This window comes from Furipterus horrens, unplaced genomic scaffold (assembly GCF_987537825.1).
Source record: "Furipterus horrens unplaced genomic scaffold, mFurHor1.1.pri manual_scaffold_12, whole genome shotgun sequence".
Taxonomy (NCBI): domain Eukaryota; kingdom Metazoa; phylum Chordata; class Mammalia; order Chiroptera; family Furipteridae; genus Furipterus; species Furipterus horrens.
Window position 1 is genome coordinate 84240794 of NW_028327182.1, and position 23197 is coordinate 84263990.

The 23197-nt window shown below is 52.0% G+C and overlaps 1 protein-coding gene across 1 annotated transcript; it reads left to right on the forward strand.

The window, feature by feature from the left end:
* The first annotated feature begins 2460 nt into the window (after positions 1-2460).
* DUSP4 (dual specificity phosphatase 4) lies at positions 2461-20957 on the forward strand. The gene is made up of 4 exons (XM_090258350.1): positions 2461-3382; positions 12749-12888; positions 16419-16638; positions 17250-20957. The coding sequence occupies exons 1-4, from the start codon at positions 2974-2976 to the stop codon at positions 17633-17635; spliced, it is 1155 nt and encodes a 384-aa protein (XP_090114476.1). The 5' UTR covers positions 2461-2973; the 3' UTR covers positions 17636-20957.
* The last annotated feature ends 2240 nt before the right edge of the window (positions 20958-23197 follow it).

Below are 23197 nucleotides of genomic sequence, written 5' to 3' on the forward strand. Positions count from 1 at the left end.
GGGCGCGCAGGCGCGGGCACGCACACGTGGACACACAATCACTCACACGCGCCCGCCCACACCCCCTTCGGTGCGAATCGCCTGCCGGATTTACGGGTTTCGCCACCACGGATTACTGTCAGGTGCAGAAAGCGAGGCTCGTTCCGTGGGCATTACCCCCCGCCCCGCCCCAGCCCCCGGATTTGACTTATTTACGGGCCCCGTGAACACTGGGCGGGGGTCGGCCCGCAGGGAGGAGACCCCAGCGCAGGAAAGACAAAGGGTAGAAGAGCCGGGCCGATACGGCCCGGGGACATCACTCCGGCACCCGCAACAAGTGCGAAATTGGCCCGGACCCGCCAGCGACTGAGAGGTTCCTGCAAGAGATGTTCTGGCCAAGCTCCTGGGCGGGAAAGGACCTGGCCCGCGGGCCTCGCAGCGGCCCGATCCCTGGAATTCCCGGGAAAGCGAATGAGCCCCGGACGGTCGGGACAGGGGGAACTCCTTGGAAATGCGCGCTCCCGGTGTGCCAGCGAGACCAGGGCGTTAGACCGAGCCTCACAGCGACGTCAGTCCTGGAGAAACTGCCCGGGGTCCCCTCTGCCCTCAGGAGGGAGTACAGACCCCTCCCCACCGGAGGGGCCAAGCAGTGAGCCTTTGACCACTGGCCTCACACCCGGAGCGCCCAGCGCCCGAAGTTCCGCCACCTGGAGGCCTCCGTTGAAACTCAGCTGTGGCCCCTTCCAGGGCTGGGACTAGAGTGACCGACGCGCCTCGGACGCAAAATTTCAGGGGCACTAAAGTCAGTGGTCAGAATAAATATCTTAATGCAATGCTCTTTGAAGCAATTAAAATAATTGCCACAAGTATGATGAACAAAGCATTAAATTGTAAATAGACACAGGTTCAATGCAGTGTCCCGCTGAGCCATTTTGTAGCCCTAGGTCAAAGGAAGACCCCCTGGGTGGGAGTGTCGGGAGATTCTCGGCGCAGTGGGAGAGGAGCCAGAGGGGCAGGCCTCGGAAGTAGAGACCCCAGGAGGGCCGGGTAGGGGAGGGCAGGGGTGGCCCCGGGGGCCGGAGGTGGGAGATCAGGAGCGCTGCTCAGCCGGGAACAAAGGCGGAGCGGAAGGCCGGTGGGGGCCGGAGGGACTCGAAGGTCTCCGCAGCCTTCGAGGCCTGGGTCGGGCTTCCACGGACCTGGAGCGGAAGACTCCACCCCGCTGCCACCGAGGCCTCGAGCGAGCCCTGCAATTCTGCCGCTCGCGGCTTACTTCTCACTAACAAGACTTGGCAAGATGTCGGGCAAATAATTCTTCGCTTCGGTCGTGTCCCATCGCGACGCGCACACCCTCCCTGCCGGAAGCAGCCTCTGGGAAATTAAATGCATAAGCAAAACTGGGGGCGGGGAAAAAGAGCTCCGTGACCTGGAAAGAGGGATGCAGAGCCCTGAATCGGTCCCAGAGCTTATTAAATTCTTGAAGCGTAAATATCACAGGGTCTAGCTTCCCACCATATGCGGACCCTCACCGTCATTTCCTAAGAAGACAATTCACACATGTTTAAGGTGGGGTGGGGATTTTTCCAAAAGGCAAAAACATCGCCCCCCGCCCGCTCAACCACGGTTAAACAAACATCTTTAGGAAGCCTGCCCGGGAGGGCACCCCTGCCTTCCTCCCGAGGAACTACAATACATTGTGGCAATGAATGTCTCCCTCTCGGTCCTAAAGCAAGAGACCCAACACCCCGCTCCCATTACTGGACTTCTGGGGTGGGGGGTAGGGTGGGCTTTCTCTTTCATCTTCTAAACTGGGGCTTGCCCACGTCCTCGGGAAGCTGTAAAGCTGCTTTAATGGATTAAGATGAAAATCGATCACGCTAATACATAAGCTAACGTCAGAGGAATCGCATTTGAAAAAACGACTAGCCGGACGGAATGCACTCCGTCAGCCTGGGCTGAGGTCCTGCGCTCTGCCGGGTGGGCAGCGGTGCCACGGTCCCTTCTCCGTTTCAGCACCGGGGAAGAGGCCTGAGAGGCTGTTAAGGGGTCGGGGAGGGGGAGCACGGAGGGAAAAAGGGATCAAAACTGACCCCTCGCCTCCGTTAGGCAGTCCTCTCGGCCAGCAGCCGGGGTACAGTAGCTTCACTGAGATCCCGCGCCGCCGAGGCTCGGGCCCGCGGCCGTCAGCTAGAGGTGCCCAGCGCTCCATTCACAAAGTCCAGGCGCGCAGCTAGTCTGCGGGTCGGAGGCCTCCTCCCCCTTCCTCTAGGTCCCGGTTTTATGAATGGGCCTAGCGACCAGCTCTCAGCGTCCTGTTTACTCCGCTCTTTGTGACGTCGCGTCCCCGTGACTGGGCGAGAGCTGCCAGCACTCCATTCAGGCGCAGGGGAGGAGGTGGAGGGAGCGGCTGGCGGGGCGGAGGGAGCAGGGATGGGGCGGAGAGCCAGCGCTGGGGACGCCAGGCGCGAGGCCCCGAATGGAAAGAGGCGGGGCTTCGCCAGGTAGTACTGAATCTGCCCCCTCCCGGGGGAGAGCGGAGGAGCATTAATAAATCTCTAAGCCGAGGAGGAAACTCTGGCTGGGGCAGTGCGACGAGCTCCGGCTGCTCGTGGACATCCACGGCCGAACGGCAGCGCCGGCATCCGCGGCGGCCAGCAGCAGCACAGCGGACAAAATACAAAGAGACCACAACAGAAGGGAGCCCTTGGCCGGCCCTCTCCCGTAAACACTGTCCCTCCCACCGTCGCCTCCCCATCGGCCCGCGAGCGGTGGTGCTTGGTGCCCGAGGCCACTCGGACTTCTAAGTGACCGCGAGACTGCGGAAGGAAGGATACTGGGGACAAGAGGGTCGCCTGGGGGAGCCCCTGAGGGCCAAGTTTTCGGCCACTTTTGCACGCACCCTCCCTTAGCCCCAGCCAGGCTCTTTCTGCAGCCCAGCCGTCCCGGCTGCTCTTCGCCTGCTCGTGTGCCCTGCACCCGTTGTTCCCGGAGACCATGGTGACGGTGGAGGAGCTGCGGGAGATGGACTGCAGCGTGCTCAAAAGGCTGATGAACCGGGACGAGAACAGCGGCGGCGCCCTGGGGCTGGTGAGCGGCGGCAAGTGCCTGCTGCTGGACTGCAGACCGTTCCTGGCGCACAGCGCGGGCTACATCCGAGGCTCGGTCAACGTGCGCTGCAACACCATCGTGCGTCGGCGGGCCAAAGGTTCCGTGAGCCTGGAGCAGATCCTGCCCGCCGAGGAGGAGGTGCGCGCCCGCCTGCGCTCCGGCCTCTACTCGGCCGTCATCGTCTACGACGAGCGTAGCCCGCGCGCCGAGAGCCTCCGAGAGGACAGCACTGTGTCGCTGGTAGTGCAGGCACTGCGCCGCAACGCCGAGCGCACCGACATCTGCCTGCTCAAAGGTAAACGCGGGCGTCAGGGCGCGAGTTGGAAGGGAGGTGTAGCGGGGCTTGGCGGCCTGCGCCTTGGTGGCTAGGGGAAGAAGTGCCTAGAGGGACTCGTGGTGGCGGGGATCCCCTCGCCCTCCTTTGTGCGTGTTAGTGTGCGGGGGTTTTGTGCGTTTGTGTGCAGTGCGAGCTCCTGGAGTCCTCAGGAGGGTGAGGGCGCGTTTCCTCCGTCACCTGCAATTCTGCACCCATCCTGGCTGTTCTTCGTTTGTGTACTTCACTGGCCTCGGGGGCGATGCGCCTCTTCTGCATTGACACCCTAAAGTCTATGGAAGTGCTCCCAAGTGCCACTGTGCTGTTGGGGACAGGTTAGGCCTGTTGGTTTGGCCTGCCGGGGCCCTGCACTGAGGCTGAACCGGAGAACCTGAGCGGTGGGGAAGGGGGTGAAGGACAGAGAGCGTTGGTTCCATCGGAAACGAGCCCCACGGAAATGCTCCAGGAAGATCGGGTTTCGGACACTCCGTGGAGCGATCTGTATCTGAGGCCCTGCTCTCCAACTCCTAGCTTCTCCTGGAAGGTGGCCAACTCCTCCGGTGCCGGGCTAGACCCAGGTTCCCCGCGCGCGAAGCGGGAGGTGTGAGTGTTTGGGGAACACAAGGCGAGACAGTGCCTCCTAAATATTCAGGCAGCAGATAAGTACGACCTTTTGTTAAGACAATTCTCGACGACTAGTTTGTGGTGCATACTTGATTTAAGAAAACCCTGATGAAAGTCTGCGGAAGAGAGGTCTTGTCAAATGTGGGAGTCAGAAATGGAGAAAGGACCGCGTGCGGTCCCCGTAACTGGAGGGACCGTGCGCCGGGCGCACCTGGGAGCCGCGGCCCTCGGCGGCCCTCGCGCGGGGTGTGTGTGTGGGGGGGGAAGCTCAGGACGCGTAGGGTAAGAAACGGGCATCCCTGGCCGCGCTGAGCCCCTGCCTCCCGCCGCCACATTCCGTGAATTCTTTCTCCCTTGTCCAGTCTTGGCCAGAGGCGTTTCAGACTCCGGCCTTCAAAGAGCCTCTCGGTTCCCCCTGACGGCGCCCCTCGCCCCCTCGCTCCTTTCCTGTCCTCTCCGGACCCGCTCACCCTAGAGGAAGGGAGGTGGTGGGGGGAGGAGGGCGGAAACCTCTCCCCATCGCCCTTCCAAAGGCACCGAGAAACTGCTCCGGGGCGGCGGGCCGGGCTGGCCCGGGTGAACAGCGGGGGGCTTTGTTCTCGGCAGTTGTTTCCTGGCCGTTTGACCTGTCAGCTGCTGGCGAAATGCTGCTGTTGACCTGTGGTTGAACTACTACGGCGATTTTGCTGAATTTTCTTTCTCTCTGAGGCTGCCTTTTGCACCTCCGGTGGAGCGCAGTCCTTTTCCTCTCTCCTAAAAGCGCTTTAAGAGAAGGAGCCGGGAAAGGGCCAGCGTCGAAAAGACCGGGCACCGAGCTGTGCCCCGGAGCACCGCGGCGGGCGCACTTCCCCGCGTGCTCCCGCGTCCAGGTACCGGTTAGATCGCCCCTGTGGGGTGCAGACAGTGGAGCACGCCTGCCCGCCCCTGCCTGGCGCTCGCGGGAACGATAATAACAACTGCTTTTAAGATGGAAGTCCCTTCGATGGCCGGGGTTGTTCTTCGTGCCGCCCTGCCCTGGGGTCTCTTCTGATTTAGAGCCTCCGCGCACCCCTCCCTCCGCGGGCCTCTGTACCCAAGGACCCTTCTCGAGGGAGGGCAGACCCACGTGGAGTCTGGGTTTGTTTTGTTTCTCTTCCTGGAAGAATTCCGGAGGCCCCTCCTTGCCCCCCCACCCCTCCTAGAGCGGCAGTTCGGGGACCTTGGCCCTTGGGGTTTCTGGCGCGCAGATACTTGTGTCCCGCTCCCGGGGACGGAGGATATTTTTAAGATTTTCTCCTCCTGGCTTTTGGCACCTCCCTGGTTCCCTCGAATCCCAGCGTGGGGCCCTGGAGTCAGATCGGTCTGAGGGCCACCCCGCGGACCAGCCGCTCTGCACGAGGCAAATGCTAATGTAAAGACTGAGTAGAACAGGAGCCTCGAGTAAATGCCAGTCCCCTGGCGGCTGGCGAGGTGCGTGGCCAACAGAGAAGCAGTGTATGCTAAGGGCCGTTGCTTCCCGAGGCCTGCACCGCCTCCTGTTGTCGGACCTGGCAGGGGCAGGGGGACGACCCTGGACATCTCCAAGTCGACAGACTTCCTCTCCTTCTGAAATGGGGAGCGTCTGGGCCTGGGTCTCACGTTGAACTTGCCTCTCCAGGAACAGGCCGTGGGAGTGGCCAGGAGAGGGTCTGCCGGGTCTGCAGAAGCAAAGGGAGCCTAGCCTGCCTCTGGCAGCCGCTGCCTGAAATTCTCAGAGGTGGCTCTTAGCGGCGGTGGGCGCTTCCCGGCTGGTTCTATAGCGCTGGTAGAATGTCTTTGAGGCTATTAATTGGGTCATAGTCTATTGTATGTTCATATATATGATTAGCTTACCTGTCTTAACACAGTTCCTCTTCCTTCTCTTTGCTTTCTGCTGGAAAAAGCTTTCGCCCGTGAGGGCAGAAAGAAATTGGGCAGGGTCTGCACCCGCCCGTGGGGAAGGTGTCCTCTGGGGGGAGGAAACCAATGAATGCGGAGTGGAGGCAATGTGGGTTGTGGGATTGGATAGGGAACTAAAGGGAAACATCGGAAAACACCCTTAGATTATCTTTAAGACAATGCATGAATTGATTAGGGGCTGGGTAATTTGGTTCCTCCCGGAGCTGTTCATTTTATTGTGCAGCTAATGGGCCTTTCTGCGCGTCTCATTGCATGTGTGGTGGTGGGTGTGGAGGAAAAGTGGTCAGACATTAATCCAGGATGGTGTCTGCCATCCTGGAGGGGCAATAAAAACAGCGGGGTATTTTCAGAAGTTATATTATCCTTCCTAGCCAAAGGCTATCTAATGCTACCAATTAATTGCCTTTAAAATTTTGATTTTTCTGTTTCTGTCTCTTTGAAGGGTGGTTGGCTGGCTACTCATTGCCGGTAGTTAATAATTAATACCACAGGCAAAAATTCATACTTAGGAGTCAGTTTTACTTAATATCAATAAAATGCTGCCTAGTTTTTGCACTTTGTAATAGTAGACAAGTTTTGCTAAAAGCAATAACCCAAATCACTAAATTTTTTGGCCTTTTGGATAGTAAAATTTCAATTGGAGTCGACTGTTTTTAAGTTAATTGTATTTAAAATCCTCTGAGGCATTTTTAGGACAGTTTAGAAGTTTCAGCTTTTCAGATTTTATTACAGTGCGCTGCTCCTTTAAAATCCCTTTGTTCCTTAATACTTGGATTAGGGTTATAGGATGCCCTCCCCCCAACCACCACATTAGAGAAAGACAGAAAGAATTTTTGTATCCTATTAGAAGTCATTCTTTACCTCCCATATTCCCCACATAACAAACCAGTCTGTTATGCAGAAGATTTCACCTATAAAAACATTCCTTTTTTTTTTCCCTGTTTAAAATTCATCTCAGTTCATGACTTCTGTCAGTTCTTCAAGTTCTGATTTCAAAGCTGTCCTGGAGCTATTTTGAGAAATCGGGAGGATCAACTAGATATTCCAGCTTCTCCCTCCACGTTGGCACACATGGCTCCAGGCCTGACCCTACAGACCCTGACATCACACTTTCTGTAGAAAACTGCTCCTGAGAGCAATAATGAATGATAAGGGGTAAGGGGGTGTCATAGGGCTGAGCTAGCAGCCCTGGTGATTCCGGTGACTGTCTAGTGCCTTGTCTTCCTCTACCCCCATTTGTCTGGCCCATCCCAGGTCCCCAGGAGGTCAGTGTCATCAAACCAGGGATGCTGACATTGCATACCTCCTCCACCCAAAGGGACTGGCTTTTCTTCTCTCACAGATCCGTCACCCTGCCTGTGACAGCCAACGACTGTTAGAATTACAAAATGTGGTGGTCCCTAAAGATCATTTCTAACCCTTGTTGTAATTTCTTACAGAATGGCAATGATTGAAGCAGACTTACTACTTTTTGCATCATTTGAACTGCATGCTTCCAACACAAAGTTAAAGAAAGACAATGTCCATGTAAACCGAGTGAAAACTTGATCGTTATTAAGCCCCTCGCAGCTCAGTTGGGCTTGTCCTTGATGCTTCTAAGAGAGGTGGGCAGCACCTACCAAGATGGGCTGCTCAGAGACTGAGCGAGTAAGGGAGGGTGGCCTTTTCTAAGGAGCCAAGAAGTTTCTTTGAAAAATCAGAACATCTGAAACCAGATAGCCCATTTCCTTACTGGGAGGCAGTTTCCGCCTAACAAAGAGGAAGTTTGGCAGGAAGAAAAGCTCTCTCTGAAACGGAAGCCAGTTGCTGAACGAAGCAGATAGCACTGGACTGACTGGGAGGGACTTGTGAACAAGATCCAAACTGAGTGGGGCATTAGGTGTCTGCCTGCTCTCCCAGGACGGACAGGTTTGTGTGGGGAGTCCCAAGGTGAGGAGCCCACTTCAGTAAAATTTCAAAACTTCCCGGCATTACGTGGGCACTGAATATGTCAACACCAGCCTCAACGGACGTTCTCAAAGTCAAATGACCTTCAAGTGACCCCAGGTTTTCTTGTTGGGCAACATTTGCCTTGTATTGATGTGATGGCTCCAGAGAGCAAGACCGTAAACCCTGACTGAATGGGTGATATTCTGAGTGTTATCGGGGGAAAGCAGCAGCCACATTAAGACTGATGACCCTTGTCACCCTCAGGGGCACTCTCCCCATCACAGACCCCATGAAGGGCCTTGTTCTGGTGACAGGACAGCACTGTATCGGCCCGTCCTTTCTGAAGCACTCTGCGCCCCTGCCCTCAGCCCTGCATGGGTGGGAGGCCCGCTGGTGTTCCTTTTCAGTAAACTCTGAAAAGTGCCTTTCTGTGTCAGCCTGCATGAGACACAGAAGAGCATGGAGCTGAACTGGAAGTGGAGTTATGCCTCAAGAAAGTCGTGTGAAAAATTAGATTCCCTTCCCCCACCCCCTAAACTCTCCAATTTTCAAATTAAGATGAGAAAATGAGAACTTGAAGACTATAAAGCGCATTATTAAGAACATGGGAAAAACAGGTCACAATGAGTCAGTATGTTATGGGATGACATTTACTAGGACGTAGAAAAAACAGGTGGAATCTGTTATGAAACTGTTTTCAGAAGATAGAAATGCTGATCTTGGACACCTAATGTCAGTTTGTAGTTTGCCCTTCGTGGCCATTGGGGATCATGGAATATTGGAATTTAGAGATGATTGAGCCCCAAACCCTTCCATCCGGAGGGCAGAAAGACCGGGGTTAGGAGAGAGCGGGGCTCTGGGTCCTCCTGCCCAGCCAGCCCATAGTGTTGGCTGGAATAATAAGCCTTCCTTCTTGTAAGTTCTGGATAGAACTTGGTGATCTAAATTGAGCTCTTACTCACAGGCTGTGGCTGTGGTCTTTGCACAGCTTTGGGGACGGGGAGGGGGGGCACTGAAAAGTCTGGGAGCAGTCTTTGGACCCCATCTACAGTAAGAATTCATTTTCATTTCTGTCATGACCCAGTGCAGGGATACAGATGCACCTGAAGCCAGAGTTCCGTGAAATTATACCCTCTTTAAATGCAATGCGTTCTAGTAGTTTCTTTTTCATTTCATGGAATTTAAAATGCTGGCCACAGCTCCTGAATGACAACCTGTAGTGAGGAAAGCACTGGGAAGAAGTGAGAGTTTGGTGAGATGTCAGCAGTGTTCTGCTCAGGGGCTTTTGCAGGAAACCGGCAGGCAGGCCGTGCCCCCTAAGGAAGGACCACCAGGAAGGCAGAGCGGGGTGGGCTCCAGACGGCTGGTTAGAAGTTGCCTTTGAGGCCGGTGGGCTGAATGCTGGCTGTGCTCTTCGTTGGGGGCTGCCCTGCACCTCAGCTTCTTCTGTAAAATTGGAGGAAAGTCACATCTTCTTCCAGGACTGCAGGTTGGACACATGTATGAGAAGAGCCTGGGATGTAGTGAGCATTTCCTCTTATGAGTGCCTGTCATTTTTATTGACATGGATCTGATACCCAGAGATGACGTCCTGCAATGTGGCCTTGCGGGTGGTGGCCTCGGTGGGGGTCCTAACTGGCACCCTTCCATGTATACCACCTGCTTGTATGCTTCCAGCCCCAGGGCAGCCACTGGACCCCCAAAGTCACAGCTCAGGAAGGACAGCCCCCTTCATTGCTTCCACTGGCACGTATGTGACCCTTCCACTGCTCCTATCCCTCACATTGATCTGCTGCCTCACTTTGTTCCCATTTGCTGGTTCTTTAAAGGTCCCCCGCAGGGAACTGACTTTTCAGCCCTTGTTTTTTCTCTGTTCTAATAGTGGCTTTTACTGACTGCTGCGCGTCTGGCCTCTGGGTCCCCTCTGTCCTGTCCCCCTTGGCCCCATCATCACACACTTCGGGGTTGGCAGCTGACACGGGGTCTGCTGCCCCCCCTTCCCCCGGTTGATTGACGATGGGGCGGGGGTGGGGGCAGCGGATGTCCCTGGCTGGGGTCTCCAGCTCAGGAAGTGTAGTGCCTGCACTTCTGCTGTTTGGAGTCTCAAGACTCCAGCTAGAAAAAGTCAGGAAAGCCCAGGAGGAGGAAGGAGGTGGCCCCAAATCTGGAAAGCTGCCAGCACTGCTGGGGTCTCCTGGCAGTTGCCTGAAAAGGAAACCCTCCCTGTGTGTCTCCCCAGGGCCAGGCGCCGGGCACTGACCACTCCAGTCAGTCCTTCAAGGGCTGCAGGGGGGCACATTTTACAGGTGAGAAAGCAACTCAGAGAGGTTGGGTGACAGCCCTGGGCCTGTGCGTGTGACTGCAAAGGCAGTGCCCTTTCCAGAAATCCAGTCTGGTGTCCCATCCTGTACCCTCTCAGCAACGGGAAGACCATGCTTTCTACCACTCTGAGGTCCTTCCCCTTCTGCTGCCCTCAAGGGTGTGCCTCTCTGTGGTCCCAGAGCCTGGCCCTCCCATTGACTTCTCATCTTTTCTTGCGGGTGGGTACCGCTCCTTGGACTGTCTAGGTGATGAGCTTTTGTAGGGCACGACTCATTCCTTACATTTCTTTGGGGGAGGGGAAATGTGTTTTATTTATTTATTTATTTATTTATTTAGGTTTTTCAATTACAGTTGTCCCATTTTTCCCCCATTTCTCTCCCCCACCCAGCCCACCCCTTCTCCCGCAATCATATCCCTCCCCGTTGTCCATGTCCATGGGTCATTTATACACGTCCTTTGACTAAACCCTTCCCTTACTTATCCCCCTTCTCTCCCTCCCCCCTCCCCCCTATTGACTGCTATTCTGCTCTTTGTTGGAAATGTGTTTTAATAGCTCATATTATGTAATAAACACAGGGATCATTTTATCCTGAAAATTTCAAACCCTTTAGAAGTATGAAGAGTAATAGCTGATGACTCTATATAGGGGTTAACAGGGTCTGTTGACGGATCCACTTCCCTTTCTACTTCGGAGGAAGCACTTACAAAGTTTCCTGTCCCTGAGGACTTCAGCGAGAGGTGTTTGGTGGCTCTTCTCCCCCCCTCGGCCCCCCACAACTCTGTTCCCTGCTTCTGGGGCAGCAATGGCTGCAGCTTTGTTAAGAAAGAGGGAGCAGATGAGGGTGACAGGGAGGGAGCGCTGCTCCTGTGATGAGGTCACCACTAAGGCCACCAGCACATCTGAAGCTGGCAGGAGGGCGAGGGCCCTCGGCAGGTTTTCCATCCGGGGAGGCTGGGCAGGATGACTCAGCAGGAGCAGGTGCCAGTGACCAGAGATATCCATTTATATCCCCGTGAGGGAGGGAGTGGAGGGGAACAGAGCCTCCGGTCAAAGAGGAAGACACGTCTGCCCTGTTTCTGTGAGCCTTATGATGTGTCAAAGAATCACGTCCGCTCCTCTCCGAGGCAGTTTCTATGGTTGGGATTCTGGGCGAGGAATTGACTAACTGTCACACATCTGCATACTGGAAGATTATTATGAACGTTATAGGGAACCATGGCACATCACCAAGTCATGAAGATTTAAAGGGACTAGCTACATACATGATCATCAATGGAGTGGGTTCATAAGAATGGTTGTTTCAAAACATGAAGGCCCTACTGAATTTTTGTGTGTGTGTGGGTTTCTTTCTTTTTTAATTAGAACCGACATGTAACAGTTTCAGGTGTAAAGTGTAATGATTTGATGTTTGACTATATTGCAAAATGATCATCCTAATAAGTGTATTTAACATCTGTCTCTGTACATGGTTAAACATTTTTTTTTCTTATGATGAGAACTTTAAGATCTACTCCCTTAGCAATTCTCAAATATACAATACAACATTAGAAACTATTGTCACCATGCTGTACATTACATCCCCAGGGTTCACTTATTTTATAACTAGAAGTTTTGATCCCCTTCATCTACTGAATTCATTTATGATCCGTCTTAGGTCCTACAGTAAAAATAGAAGCAGGACAGTAGATGGTAAGTTACCCACAGAGCAAAGTCCCCGAGATCACAAGAAAATTGGAGATGGAGGCCGAGAGTTTCTCTTCTTGGGAGAGTTTCCTGCCCGCCTCCGCCTTTCTGCTTGGCTCGAACTTTATTCCACACGAGTTCCTCTCTTTCTACTTAAAAGACCTCCTTTCCCCGGAAGGTGATCCCACAGATAACCATCCCGGGGCTTAGCAACTCTCAGGTCAGGAAATCCTCCCTTGTCCCAAACCTGTATGTAGCAAGAAGGATTTATTTAAGACTTCAGCCCATTTCCTCTCGTTTTGGCCCTTTGTTGGTGGAACAGCTGTTCATGAGGCTGTGCGCCTGGCATCTGCTCCCTTGCTGAGATCCAGAAGGGCTGGTGCCAGGGTATGCTTTTTTTTTTTTTCTCTCCCACACTGAACCTCTCCAAAGGAAGGGCTAAAACTGGGGAACGGCATCTTTGCAGGTCCCAGGGCCCTGCTGCAGGTTTCTGGTGCTCATGCGAACCCACAGTGGCCTTTCTCTCTTCCACACCTTGTCATGACCCTAAGGAGCTTTTCTGGGAAGAGTCCCTTCTGCATACCCGCTGCACATCTTCCTCTCTGTGTCTGTATCCCAAACCAAAGTCTTGACCACAAAGCTTTCCTTCCAAGCTTCAGAATGTAGTCCTCGCTGAAGGTGGACTCAGCATCTCCGGAAAAGGCTCTGTAAGCCATTATTTCTGGGCCCACAGCGCCGCCCAGTGGCAAATGAAGAGCCAGCCAGGCTCAGCTTCCCAACAGCTCTTCTCAGTGCAGGGGTGGGATTCAATTTCTGTGATTTTCCTGCTAACTTAGTGACCCCGTTAACCTGAACTTCTTTCTCCTCTACAGGTGGCTATGAGAGGTTTTCCTCTGAGTATCCAGAATTCTGCTCCAAAACCAAGGCCCTGGTAGCCATACCGCCGCCCACCAGCACGGCCGAGTCCCTGGACCTGGGCTGTAGTTCCTGTGGAACCCCACTGCATGACCAGGTGTGTGTGTGTTGTGTGTGGGGCGGGGTGCTTATTTTCAGAGGGTCTGCCTTTCAGGGGCTTTGGAGGCAGTGCCTCAGTTGGGGAGAATGTGGTGAACCCTGATATTGGGATGGGATGTAAGGTAGGTTAGCAATAAATTCCATTTATTCCTTGGAAGTCTCGATCTTCCTTCTCTTATTGCCCTCACTTAAGAACAATATAAAGACCTAACTCAAGCTGGAAGGGTGTGCCCTGTCCTGTAAGAAGGAGCACCTGTGGGCCCCAGCCCCAGTCCAGAACACTCAGGCTGTTCCTTTTGCAGGTCAACTGCAAATGCCAAACAGACATAAATGCCAACCCTCCCCCGGGGAAACCAGTGTAAGCCATTACATTTCTCCTAAACCCACCCCCTCCCAGCCCTTTCATTTAGATGGCAGGAGTGAACTTAGGGAGTCCAGCAGCTCTGCTCCCCAAACCCCAGATTGCTCTAGTTGACCTGACTTAGAATATCATCATTAATTTAAGCCACAATTACCCAATTTTGCCAAGATCCCTCCTCTTGTCTGTGAGGCTCACATGGCATGTTTTTTCTTTCTTTCTTTCTTTTTTTGCATTTTACTTATTTTTTAAAAAATTACATTTTATTGATTATGTTATTACAGTTGTCCCAATTTTGCCCCCTCTGCCCCCCCTTTACCCAGCACCCCCACTCCCTCGGGCAATCCCCACACCACGGCTGCTCTGTTTCCTACACTGTATTTCACACCCCCATGGCTATTCCGTAACTATCTATCTGTACTTCCTAAATCCTCACCTCTTCCCCCAGTCTCTCCACCCCTCTCCCATCTGGCAACCATCAAAATGCTCTCTGTATCCATGATTTCGTCTCTGTTCTTTGCTTAGCTTGTTTTTTAGATCCAGTTGTTGAAGGATGTGTATTTTTGCCATTTTGTTGTTCATAGCTTTGATCTTTTTCTTAAATAAGTCCCTTTAACATTTTCATATAATAATGGTTTGGTGATGAAGAACTCCTTTAATTTTTTCTTGTCTGGGATGCTCTTTATCTGCCCTTGGATTCTAAATGATAGCTTTGCTGGGTAGAGCAATCTTAGCCGTAGGTTCTTGCTTTTCATGACTGAATATTTTTTGCCAGTCCTTTATAGCCTGCAAAGTTTCTTTTGAGAAATCAGGTGACAGCCTTATGGGAACTCCCCTGTAGGTAACTAACTTCTTTCTCTTGCTGCTTTTAAGATTCTCTTTATCTTAAACATTAGCATTTAATTATGATGTGTTTTGCAGTTGGCCTCTTTGCATCCATCTTGTTTGGGACGCTCTGTGCTTCCTGGACTTGCATGTCTATTTCCTTCATCAAATTAGGGAAGTTTTCTTTCATTATCTTTTCAAATAGATTTCCAATTTCTTGCTCTTTCTCAATTCTCCTGGCACCCCTATGGTGTGAATGTTGGACCTCTTGGAGTTGTCCCAGAGGGTTGCTTACATTATCCTCATTCTTTTTGGGTTCTTTTTTCTTATTATTCTGATTGGTTGTTTTTTGCTTCCTTATGTTTCAAATCATTGATTTGATTTCTCAGCTTTATCCACTCTGTTGTTTCCTTGTAAATTTCTTTCTTTTATTTTAAGTAGTGTGACCTTTGTTTATGACTGGATCTTTTTTATGCTGTTGAGGTCCTCATTAAATTCATTGAGCATCCTTATAACCAGTGTTTTGAACTCTGCTTCTGATAGATTGCTTATCTCCATTTCATTTAGCTCTTTTTCTGGAGTTTTGATCTGCTCTTTCATTTGGGCCATATTTCTTTGTCTCCTCATTTTGGCAGCTTCCCTGTATTTGTTCCTATGTATTAGGTAGAGATGCTATGACTCCCTGTCTTGGTAGCATGGTCTGACGTTGTTGGGGTCCTGTAGGGTCCAGTGGCACAGCCTCCCGTATCACCCAAGCTGGTTACTAAGGCGCGCCCTTCGTGTGGGCTGAGTACACCGTCTTCCTGTAGTTGAGCCTTGGTTGCTGTTGGCAGGTCAATGGGAGGGATTTACCCAGGCCAGCCAGCTGCAAGGACTGACTGTGACCACTGACCACCAACTTCCACCCTCCGTGGGGAGGATCAACTGTGCAGTGACAGGGTGGTGGTGCTCCAGCGTGATCTGTAATTATCCACTGGGTGTGCAGGCCTTGGGGTTTCCCAGGTAGTGCAGGCCAGGGTCATCCCCCACCTGTGTTTTGCCCGGGGCCACCCTGCCTGAGCTACAAAGCAATCTGAGATGGTTGCTACTTGTGCTGGACTTGGAGATTCCCAGACGAAGCCAAGCTGTGATTCTAGGCTGGTTGCTGCTAGTGGCAGGCCTAGGGCCCATAAGCAAGAGGTATGGGAGACCTGGGGCTCTCTGAGGCTGGCTGTTGCTTGAGAGGATTTAGGAAGTTGTGAAGCACGAGCCAAGATCAACCATTCATATAGAAAAGCAGCTTGGATGGGCCCATAAAAGTTTGGTGAGACAGCCTCTGGGGACCTCCAAGGCAGGGCAAATGTGTTTGCTAGGTTGGTGGAGTCTCAGATATGACACCCACTTGCCAGCTCTGTGGGGGGAGGGTTCAGAAAAGGGGCAACGACCTGCCTTTCTGTCTGGGAAAAGGCTGTCCCCCAGTTCTCGCCTTGATGCCAGACACTTCACTTTCTCCCTCTATTCCACTGGTGCCTTTCAAGCTGCTACCTTGGTGGTAGAGCTCAGAGGGAGTGTGATTTAGCCTTTGTTTGGGTTCTTTAAGAGGAACTGCTTGGGACTCCAGAAGTTTCTTCCACCGACTCAATCCCTATTGGTCTTTGCAGCTAGAAGTTATGGGAGGTTATTTTCCTAACACTGGAACCATGTGCTGGGAAGCCTGGTGTGGGGCTGGGACTCCTCACTCCTGGGATACCCCTCCCGAATTTTTATTCACCACTAGTGGGTGTGGGACCAGCCCATTGTCTGTCTCCGCTCCTCGTACCCATCTTGATGGATGTGGCTTCTTTAATTCTGTAGCTGTCAGACTTCCATTCAGCTCAATTTCTGACGGTCCTGAGTGATGGTTTTTCTATATTTTAGTTGTAATTTTGATGTGGCTCTGTGAGGAGGCCAGCCGTGTTTACCTATGTCGCCATTTTGATCAGAAGTCTGAATCAGCATGTGTTTTTGATGTACCAACCAGCTAAACCCCTGAACTTACACCTGGTGATTAGCAGACGTAGGCTCTGAATGTCACAATAATGTGACAAGCCAGCACTGTGTCTGTCTCTCCATTTATCTTGGGGGAAGTGGGCTGCTTGAGCAAAGCTTTTCCTTCCTGCTTTTCTGCAGATTCCACTGTCCCACTGAGCCCACTTCTTCCTTCAGGAGCTCCAGAAGGATGAGGGGAAACCTAGACGGGCTGTCCCCGCAGGCCCTCTCCCCAGGGCCTGTGAAAGTCACCTCTCCTTGTCCCAAGCACTCCAGCCCTTCTCCTGGTTGCTTTACACTCACGATGTTGGGGGTCTTTGTTTCCCTTTCTGGTGCAGGGGGGTCCGGTGGAGATCCTCCCCTTCCTCTACCTCGGCAGTGCCTACCATGCCGCCCGGAGAGACATGTTGGATGCCCTGGGGATCACGGCCCTGTTGAACGTCTCCTCTGACTGCCCAAACCACTTTGAAGGACACTATCAGTACAAGTGCATCCCGGTGGAAGATAACCATAAGGCTGACATCAGCTCCTGGTTCATGGAAGCCATCGAGTACATCGGTAGGCGGGCCCGGGCTGGGGACGGGTCCAAGGCTCAGTGGGCAGGATGAGGGACCACTTGCACCTCCTGTGGGGAAGGAGGGACTTAGGGGGCGGTACCCAGGGTGTACCCACTCCCCCGCTCCCCCCACCTTTGTAGGAAGGCCCGCCCGGTGCATGGTGTGCTGGACAGGAATAGGAAGATGGATCTCAGTCCCGTGCTGTTGGCTACAGAGTCAATAACCTTTTCCTTGCATGTCTCCAGTGATAAGGCTCCCGGGATGGGGAGGAAGACAAAGAAAAAGAGAATTGGGCCATTTCTTTTCTTTTTGCAAATGAAAACCCTTAAATGTGTGTTAGGGTTTTAGCATGTGTTCTTTCCTAGCTAGTGCCTGGGTTTGGTTAAGTCTCAAAACCAGCTTGGCGTGGGTGGGATCCTACAGCCCCTCCACGTGGGTCGCCTGCCTCCTCGCCTTAAATGGGAGTGCCCCACTCTGCAGCACCTGTCCAGTGCCCCTCCCCCTCCTACGCCCAGGTCTGGCTTGGGCCACCTGCCCTGGCGTTTGGGGCAGAATGGGGGCTTCTGAGGGAGGGCAGGGATCCTGATGGTGCACGCTGTCCGTCCGCCCCAGATGCCGTGAAGGAGTGCCGGGGGCGCGTGCTGGTGCACTGCCAGGCGGGCATCTCGCGCTCGGCCACCATCTGCCTGGCCTACCTGATGATGAAGAAGCGGGTGAGGCTGGAGGAGGCCTTCGAGTTCGTCAAGCAGCGACGGAGCATCATCTCGCCCAACTTCAGCTTCATGGGGCAGCTGCTGCAGTTCGAGTCGCAGGTGCTGGCCACGACCTGCGCAGCGGAGGCCGCCAGCCCGTCGGGGCCCCTGCGGGAGCGCGGCAAGGCCACCCCCACGCCCACCTCGCAGTTCGTCTTCAGCTTCCCGGTGTCGGTGGGCGTGCACGCAACCCCCAGCAGCCTGCCCTACCTGCACAGCCCCATCACCACCTCCCCCAGCTGTTAGGGCTGCTCCGGGAACCCCCAAACCAGAGGCCTTGAGCGACCCGACCGGTGGGGGCCGCGGGCAGGAAGCCCGTTGGGACTGACCAGCAGCGGCGCCGACAGCCCAGCCCATTCCCACCCACTTCTCCTCGGCCGACCACCGGGCTGCCAGAATGGCAATAAGGACTTCGAATACATTACAAGCCAACAAAACCCTCCAACTTAGAGCAATAATGGCTGCCTCCACGGGCAGGGAAGACCTTGGTTTGGTTCAGGTGTTGGGTTTTACGTTTCAGATAGGAATTTCTTACCTCATTTTTTTAAAAGCAGTAAGGCTTGGAGTTATGAAACCCACAGGTCCTGGCAAATGCGCCCACCCAGTTTTATTAAGGGGTTGGTGAGGGAGGGAGCGGGGCAAGAAGGAAACAAGCTGGCCAGAAGTGCCTGGTTCCGTGTGTTTGGCCCTTTTTTGTTGTTACTGAGGTTACAGGATTTTTTTCTTTTAAAAGAATCTTTGAGGACATGGTTTTCTAAGTCAAAAACACGTGAATAATTATGCTTAATAATAAATAAAAGTATTTATTAAGAATTTCCGCAGAGCATCTTAAGTACGAGGGGCCCAGTGGCGTGACTTCCAGATATATTGGTGTTGATGTGGGACATCGGAGCAGGACGGCATGCTGATGTCACGGCGGTAGGAATTCAGCGGCGCTCTTAGCCTGATGGTCCCTTTGGACCTGTCACTGAGAAGTAGGCAGGGTGAGGTGAGAGGAGGAAGCTAGGGACTGCTTTTCAATGACTTTCTAAGCTGGTGGCCGCCGACTGATCTTAAACCGCAACAACACAGCCTTTTCTCTCTTGACGCTCAATAATTCAGTTTGGCGGTGGGAGCATTTTTCTCACAGACCCGCCTGAGGATAGCGTATCATCTGTGATAAATGCCATATCCTGTTAGGTGCTCCTGACGAAATTGGGTGCAATTCAGATTTCCCTACAGCGAATCCTTTGGCAAGCCCTTTGGGGAACCCAGCCACCTAGAGATACACCTTATGTGGATCCTTTTGTAATGCGAAGCCCCACCTTTTTCTTTTGCATACATTGGAGTTTTCAATTTTAGGGGGTTTCCTTGGCATGAAGTACAACCAACACACCCAAATCCCTGGTTTAGGTGATTATTTTCAGAGGCACTCTTTTGAATAAAAAGGGGGGAGGGGACACCACACGGCAGGTCTCCTTGAAGTCCAGGGTGGCTAGAGCGTGAGACCCTTCACTTGGGAGCTGCTTGCCGGCCTTCTGTGACAGACATCAGGGGCACTCAGGTGTCCTTTCAGGATCCTTTCTTGGGATAATGCCATTTTAAGGGGCCTTCCAAATGGAGGAGTGACTTTTGGAGGGATAAGGATGTTTTCATTGGGTTGGGCTCTGGGGGAGGGAGAAGGGACCAAGCTACATGTTACTTCATTTGTAATATTGTGGAAGTGTTGTTATGGAGTGCCAGATTAGAGGTCATTGCAAACTTGTCTAGAAATGAGAGCATGTTTGTTTGTTTGTTTTTTCAAAACCTTTGAGAGTCTAGATCTAAATGAACATTCTTGTTTCCCCCATGAATAATCTCCAGCCTGTCAGAATGGTGTTGGAATGCGCTTTCACATCCCTGTAGTGCACACAGACAGGACCTGTTTTGTTACATTTCCTTCCATAAATGTGAACCTGTGTTGGCATCCTCTGTCCTGCTTTGTCAGGCCATCTTTGGGTGCTGCCAGAGTCCTCGCCTCCTATTTTTAGGAAAGCCCAGGGCTCCCTCCTCCCCCGGGAGCCGCTTGGCTGAATAGTTAGGGGTGAAGGGTGGAAGGGTTGGGGTTCCTGGACTGTAGAACTATTTAGAGAAGAGCATAGTTGTACGTCCCCATTTTTTCCTTGATTCCTGGCAGTCACTTCATGTTTTGTGATAAATGAGGTCAAGTAGGTTTAGCAGCTGGACTGACAATGGATAGGCCTGGGAGGAGGGTGCTGCTTGAGGAGGGAGGGACAGTAGCCTGGAACAGAGTCACTTTTTCTAGAACGAGTATACATTTGCCAAAACCTATGTATCCTGCTTTCCCAGACTGGATTCTTAGCCACGTGGACAGCGGAGGTCAGGACCTGCTTTCCAATTCAGGTCTTCCAGCACAATGTTAAATGCTATTTATTATGAAGCCGTTTTCTGTGTGCTCGATTTATCAACTGTGCTGTTTGGGACAAAAGTCCGTAGACTGTATCTTCTATAGAGATACAGGAATGTTGCCAGTTCCCTTTCAGAATCTGTGACCCAAGGGTGTTTGTGGAGCACTAAGGGAAATGGATGCTGTGTTGGGCTGAAGTCACCATGAGCAGGTGACCAGGAGCTCCCAGATTCAGTCATTCTCTCTTGAGGTCATTGTCCTTGGGGGCTCTTCCCAGGTGGATTCCAGAGTTTTCAACAAGGTTGGGAAGCCATGAGAAAAAATGTTAAATCCTTGGCAAGGTGGACAGAGGGAGGTGGGACGGTTGATTCAAATGTGAGAAGGGGCTGTTGGCCCCCGAGCCTACCTTGAAGCAATGGTTCACCTTGGCTGCCCACTTGCAGCTGTTGGGGAGCTTAGAAAACCCCGCTACCAAGCTATCCCAGACAAATTAAACCGGGATTTCTGGAAGAGGGATGCAGGCATCAGCATGTTTCAAAGCCTTCCAAGCGCTTTTCGTGGTGGCCTAAGTTTGGGAAGCGGCTTTCTGGATGGCAGGGTGCTGTTGGCGGCTGGGTCTAGCTCAGAGATAGTGTATCTCGCAGAAACCACCACCAGGGGCTTGTCACCAGCTCAGCCTGGTCTCACTTTCAGTCCCAGCCTAGCTGAGGGACAAGATGGTTTTTCTCTGGAGCTCAAGGAGCATGTGACCTGAACGGGGCACCATTTCATGCTCCTTGAAAGCCGATCTGGGGAGCATCTTTAGGGAACTGAATACAGTGTCTGCGTGTTGATGTTTTTCCTGGGAAGTCTTGTCTATCAAGAATGGAGAGCTTTGCTTCTGAAGATACCCCCACCCCCACCATGAGCCCTGGGGCAACCTGTTGTTCCTTAGAGTTTATGAGTCATAGCAGGAAGAAGCTTCTTCACGGCAGAGCAATGCAATACTGGTAACTTCTGTAAATAGCCCCATCTTCCAGAGTGATGTCATTTCTACATTTGATATGCTTGTATTTCTGTAGGATGTATATAGTTTAGGGGATTTTTTGTTTGGTTTTGTTTTTTTTAGAGAAGTCAACATGTCTGTTTTTATTTATTGCTTGAAGAAGATCATTTGATGAAAAATAAATACATTTTCAACCACCTCTGGCTTGGCTTCCTTATCCTTTCCTTGAACACAATGCTGCTGTGATGACTTGGAAAGGGAGGAGAGATCTGGGTTATTGATTAATCTTGTGCACTTAGTAATGTCTACAGCGGAGGCTGGCTGCTAAAATCCATGAGCCCGCTTTTGCTCTTTGAACACCATTCAAGGATGGCGACGGGAGAAGGCTTGTAGGAAGCCAAGACTGATTTCTCCAGGCAGAGAGGCTGACAAGAAGGACTGAATGATCTGAGAACCTGCTTTGTGCCCAGCACGGGACAGGGTGATAAGCAGGGCTCCTCAGGGAGACGTCACTCTCAAACAGCCTAAGCACAAGGGATTGGGCTGGGACAAGAGTCGTAAGAGTGACCACATTGCCTGACAGCCCTCCCTCCCCCATGGATAACTTGCCCAAAGCTGACTTTATGCCACTGCTTTTTTCAAGTAAATTTACTGAAAATCACTGAATTGTGCACTTCAAAAAGGGTAAATTTTGTGGTATGTCAATTATACACCAACGAAGTTGTTCAATGTTTAATATATGAAAACATGCTCACTGCCAAGAAATTAAAGTAATCACAAATACGAGTAAAAAGTGAAAGTTCCTCCTCCAAACCCCCACCTTATAGCCCCCGATTGGAGAGACCGACAGGCAAACACAGAATATAACCATTAGCCAGGGGATGTATGACCGGAAACCACTATGGGAACCCAGACCCGGTGGGAAAACAAGGCTATAATCCACACATTGCTGGAGGCTCAGGGTGGACAATTCTGGAGTTAAAAGCTCCGGCGGGGGGGTGGTGGTGGAGGAACCCAGTCCTACGGGCCAGTGTGACTGAGATTTATTTCCAGGAGCTCCAGCAGGTTCCCACAGTAAACACTGGAGAAAAATCTGTGCTTCTGGCAGGGGGAGAAGCAAGCATTCTGAACTACACCAGAGCATTGCTCTAAAGAAGTCCTGCCTTTGGCAGAACCAGTTCACCAGAGCCTTGCTAGGCAGCAGCTCACTGCCTTGGGTCCAGCGCTCTGCCACACCCAGGAGTCCAAGCGCTATGTTATCCTCACAGCAACTCCAGGGAAGAGTTGGGATAATGGAGGCACAGGGACCTTCCCAAGGTCTCTAGTAAGTGGCAGAGCCGGCTACGAACAGGCAGCTGATAGCAGTGTCGGTCTTAATCCTATACAGTCTTCTGGCAAACCTGTCGCACTAACCAGACCATCCAGTCACCTAAATTTCTTGTTACTCTTCTATCTTCTTCTAGGACTCCAGCAGCATTTGATTTGTAACTCCTTGAACATCTTCCAAATATTCCTATTAACTATGTGGCAGACAGTATTCCTGCTGGTAGACATAAAAGTAGAGACGTACGGCCCTCATTGAATTCCCTTGGAGCTGGGCAAGCAGTTCGGTGGGACGTGGCGTCCGGTTTCCTGACAGCTTCAGCACCTCGGTGCCTCCAGTGACTCCCAGCCACGCTTTGCATCACGCACTCCTGATCTGTAGGTAGAATTATGGAAGTGAAGAGGAACAGACTTTGCAAAATGAACTTTTTGGCCAGGAAAAAAAAGTATGCCAAGAATCATATTAAAAAAATAAAAATGTTACCTACATATTCTTGTCTTACCTACATATACATGTCTTATTTAAGCAGAGCTGTTTTATTAGCCTGGTGACAGGTGGGAATTCATTAGTCAAAATAAAGACATACACACCACCCCTTCCACTTGCTTCTCAGTCCAGGTCTTCAGGGTAGAAGCCGACCAGGAAACCTGGCAGCTAGGTCCCACCTTAATGGGAACAGATGGCTTTTTATTATTCCTAACATGGTACATGTGCTCTTCAGCTTGGAGGCCTGTTTTATTATCTTGTGACTATAAAATCACAAGGCAAAGAGACCCGTACCAAACAATACAGGTTTACAAGTGCTACCCCGCACTGTGGGCCACCCCTAACCTGTGACCCCAGGTCACAACAACCAGGCACTCAATGTAGACAACGTCCTTAAAAGAACAGTTTTTCAAAGTTTGCTGCCCAGGAAACACTGTCCCTTTATAGTAATAGGAATTTAGTTTTCTAGGAAGTAATTTTCTGCAGAAAAGAAATCCAATGTAGCAAGTGATTTATAATCCGCCCCGCCCCCCGCCCCACTTCCCCTGGTCCCTTCAACCCACAGTAGTTCCGAGTCATGAAAGCAGGCCCTTGGAATAACTGTATCAGTAACCAAACCAAGTTGCT

What these genes read in the sequence shown, in the direction of transcription:
- DUSP4 (XM_090258350.1), top strand. Translation starts at nt 2,974, where the DNA reads ATGGTGACGGTGGAGGAGCTGCGGGAGATGGACTGCAGCGTGCTCAAA. An exon ending in GAACCCCACTGCATGACCAG is followed by an intron (nt 12,889 to 16,418) that starts GTGTGTGTGTGT and finishes TTTCTGGTGCAG; the next exon opens with GGGGGTCCGGTGGAGATCCT. An exon ending in GGAAGCCATCGAGTACATCG is followed by an intron (nt 16,639 to 17,249) that starts GTAGGCGGGCCC and finishes CGTCCGCCCCAG; the next exon opens with ATGCCGTGAAGGAGTGCCGG.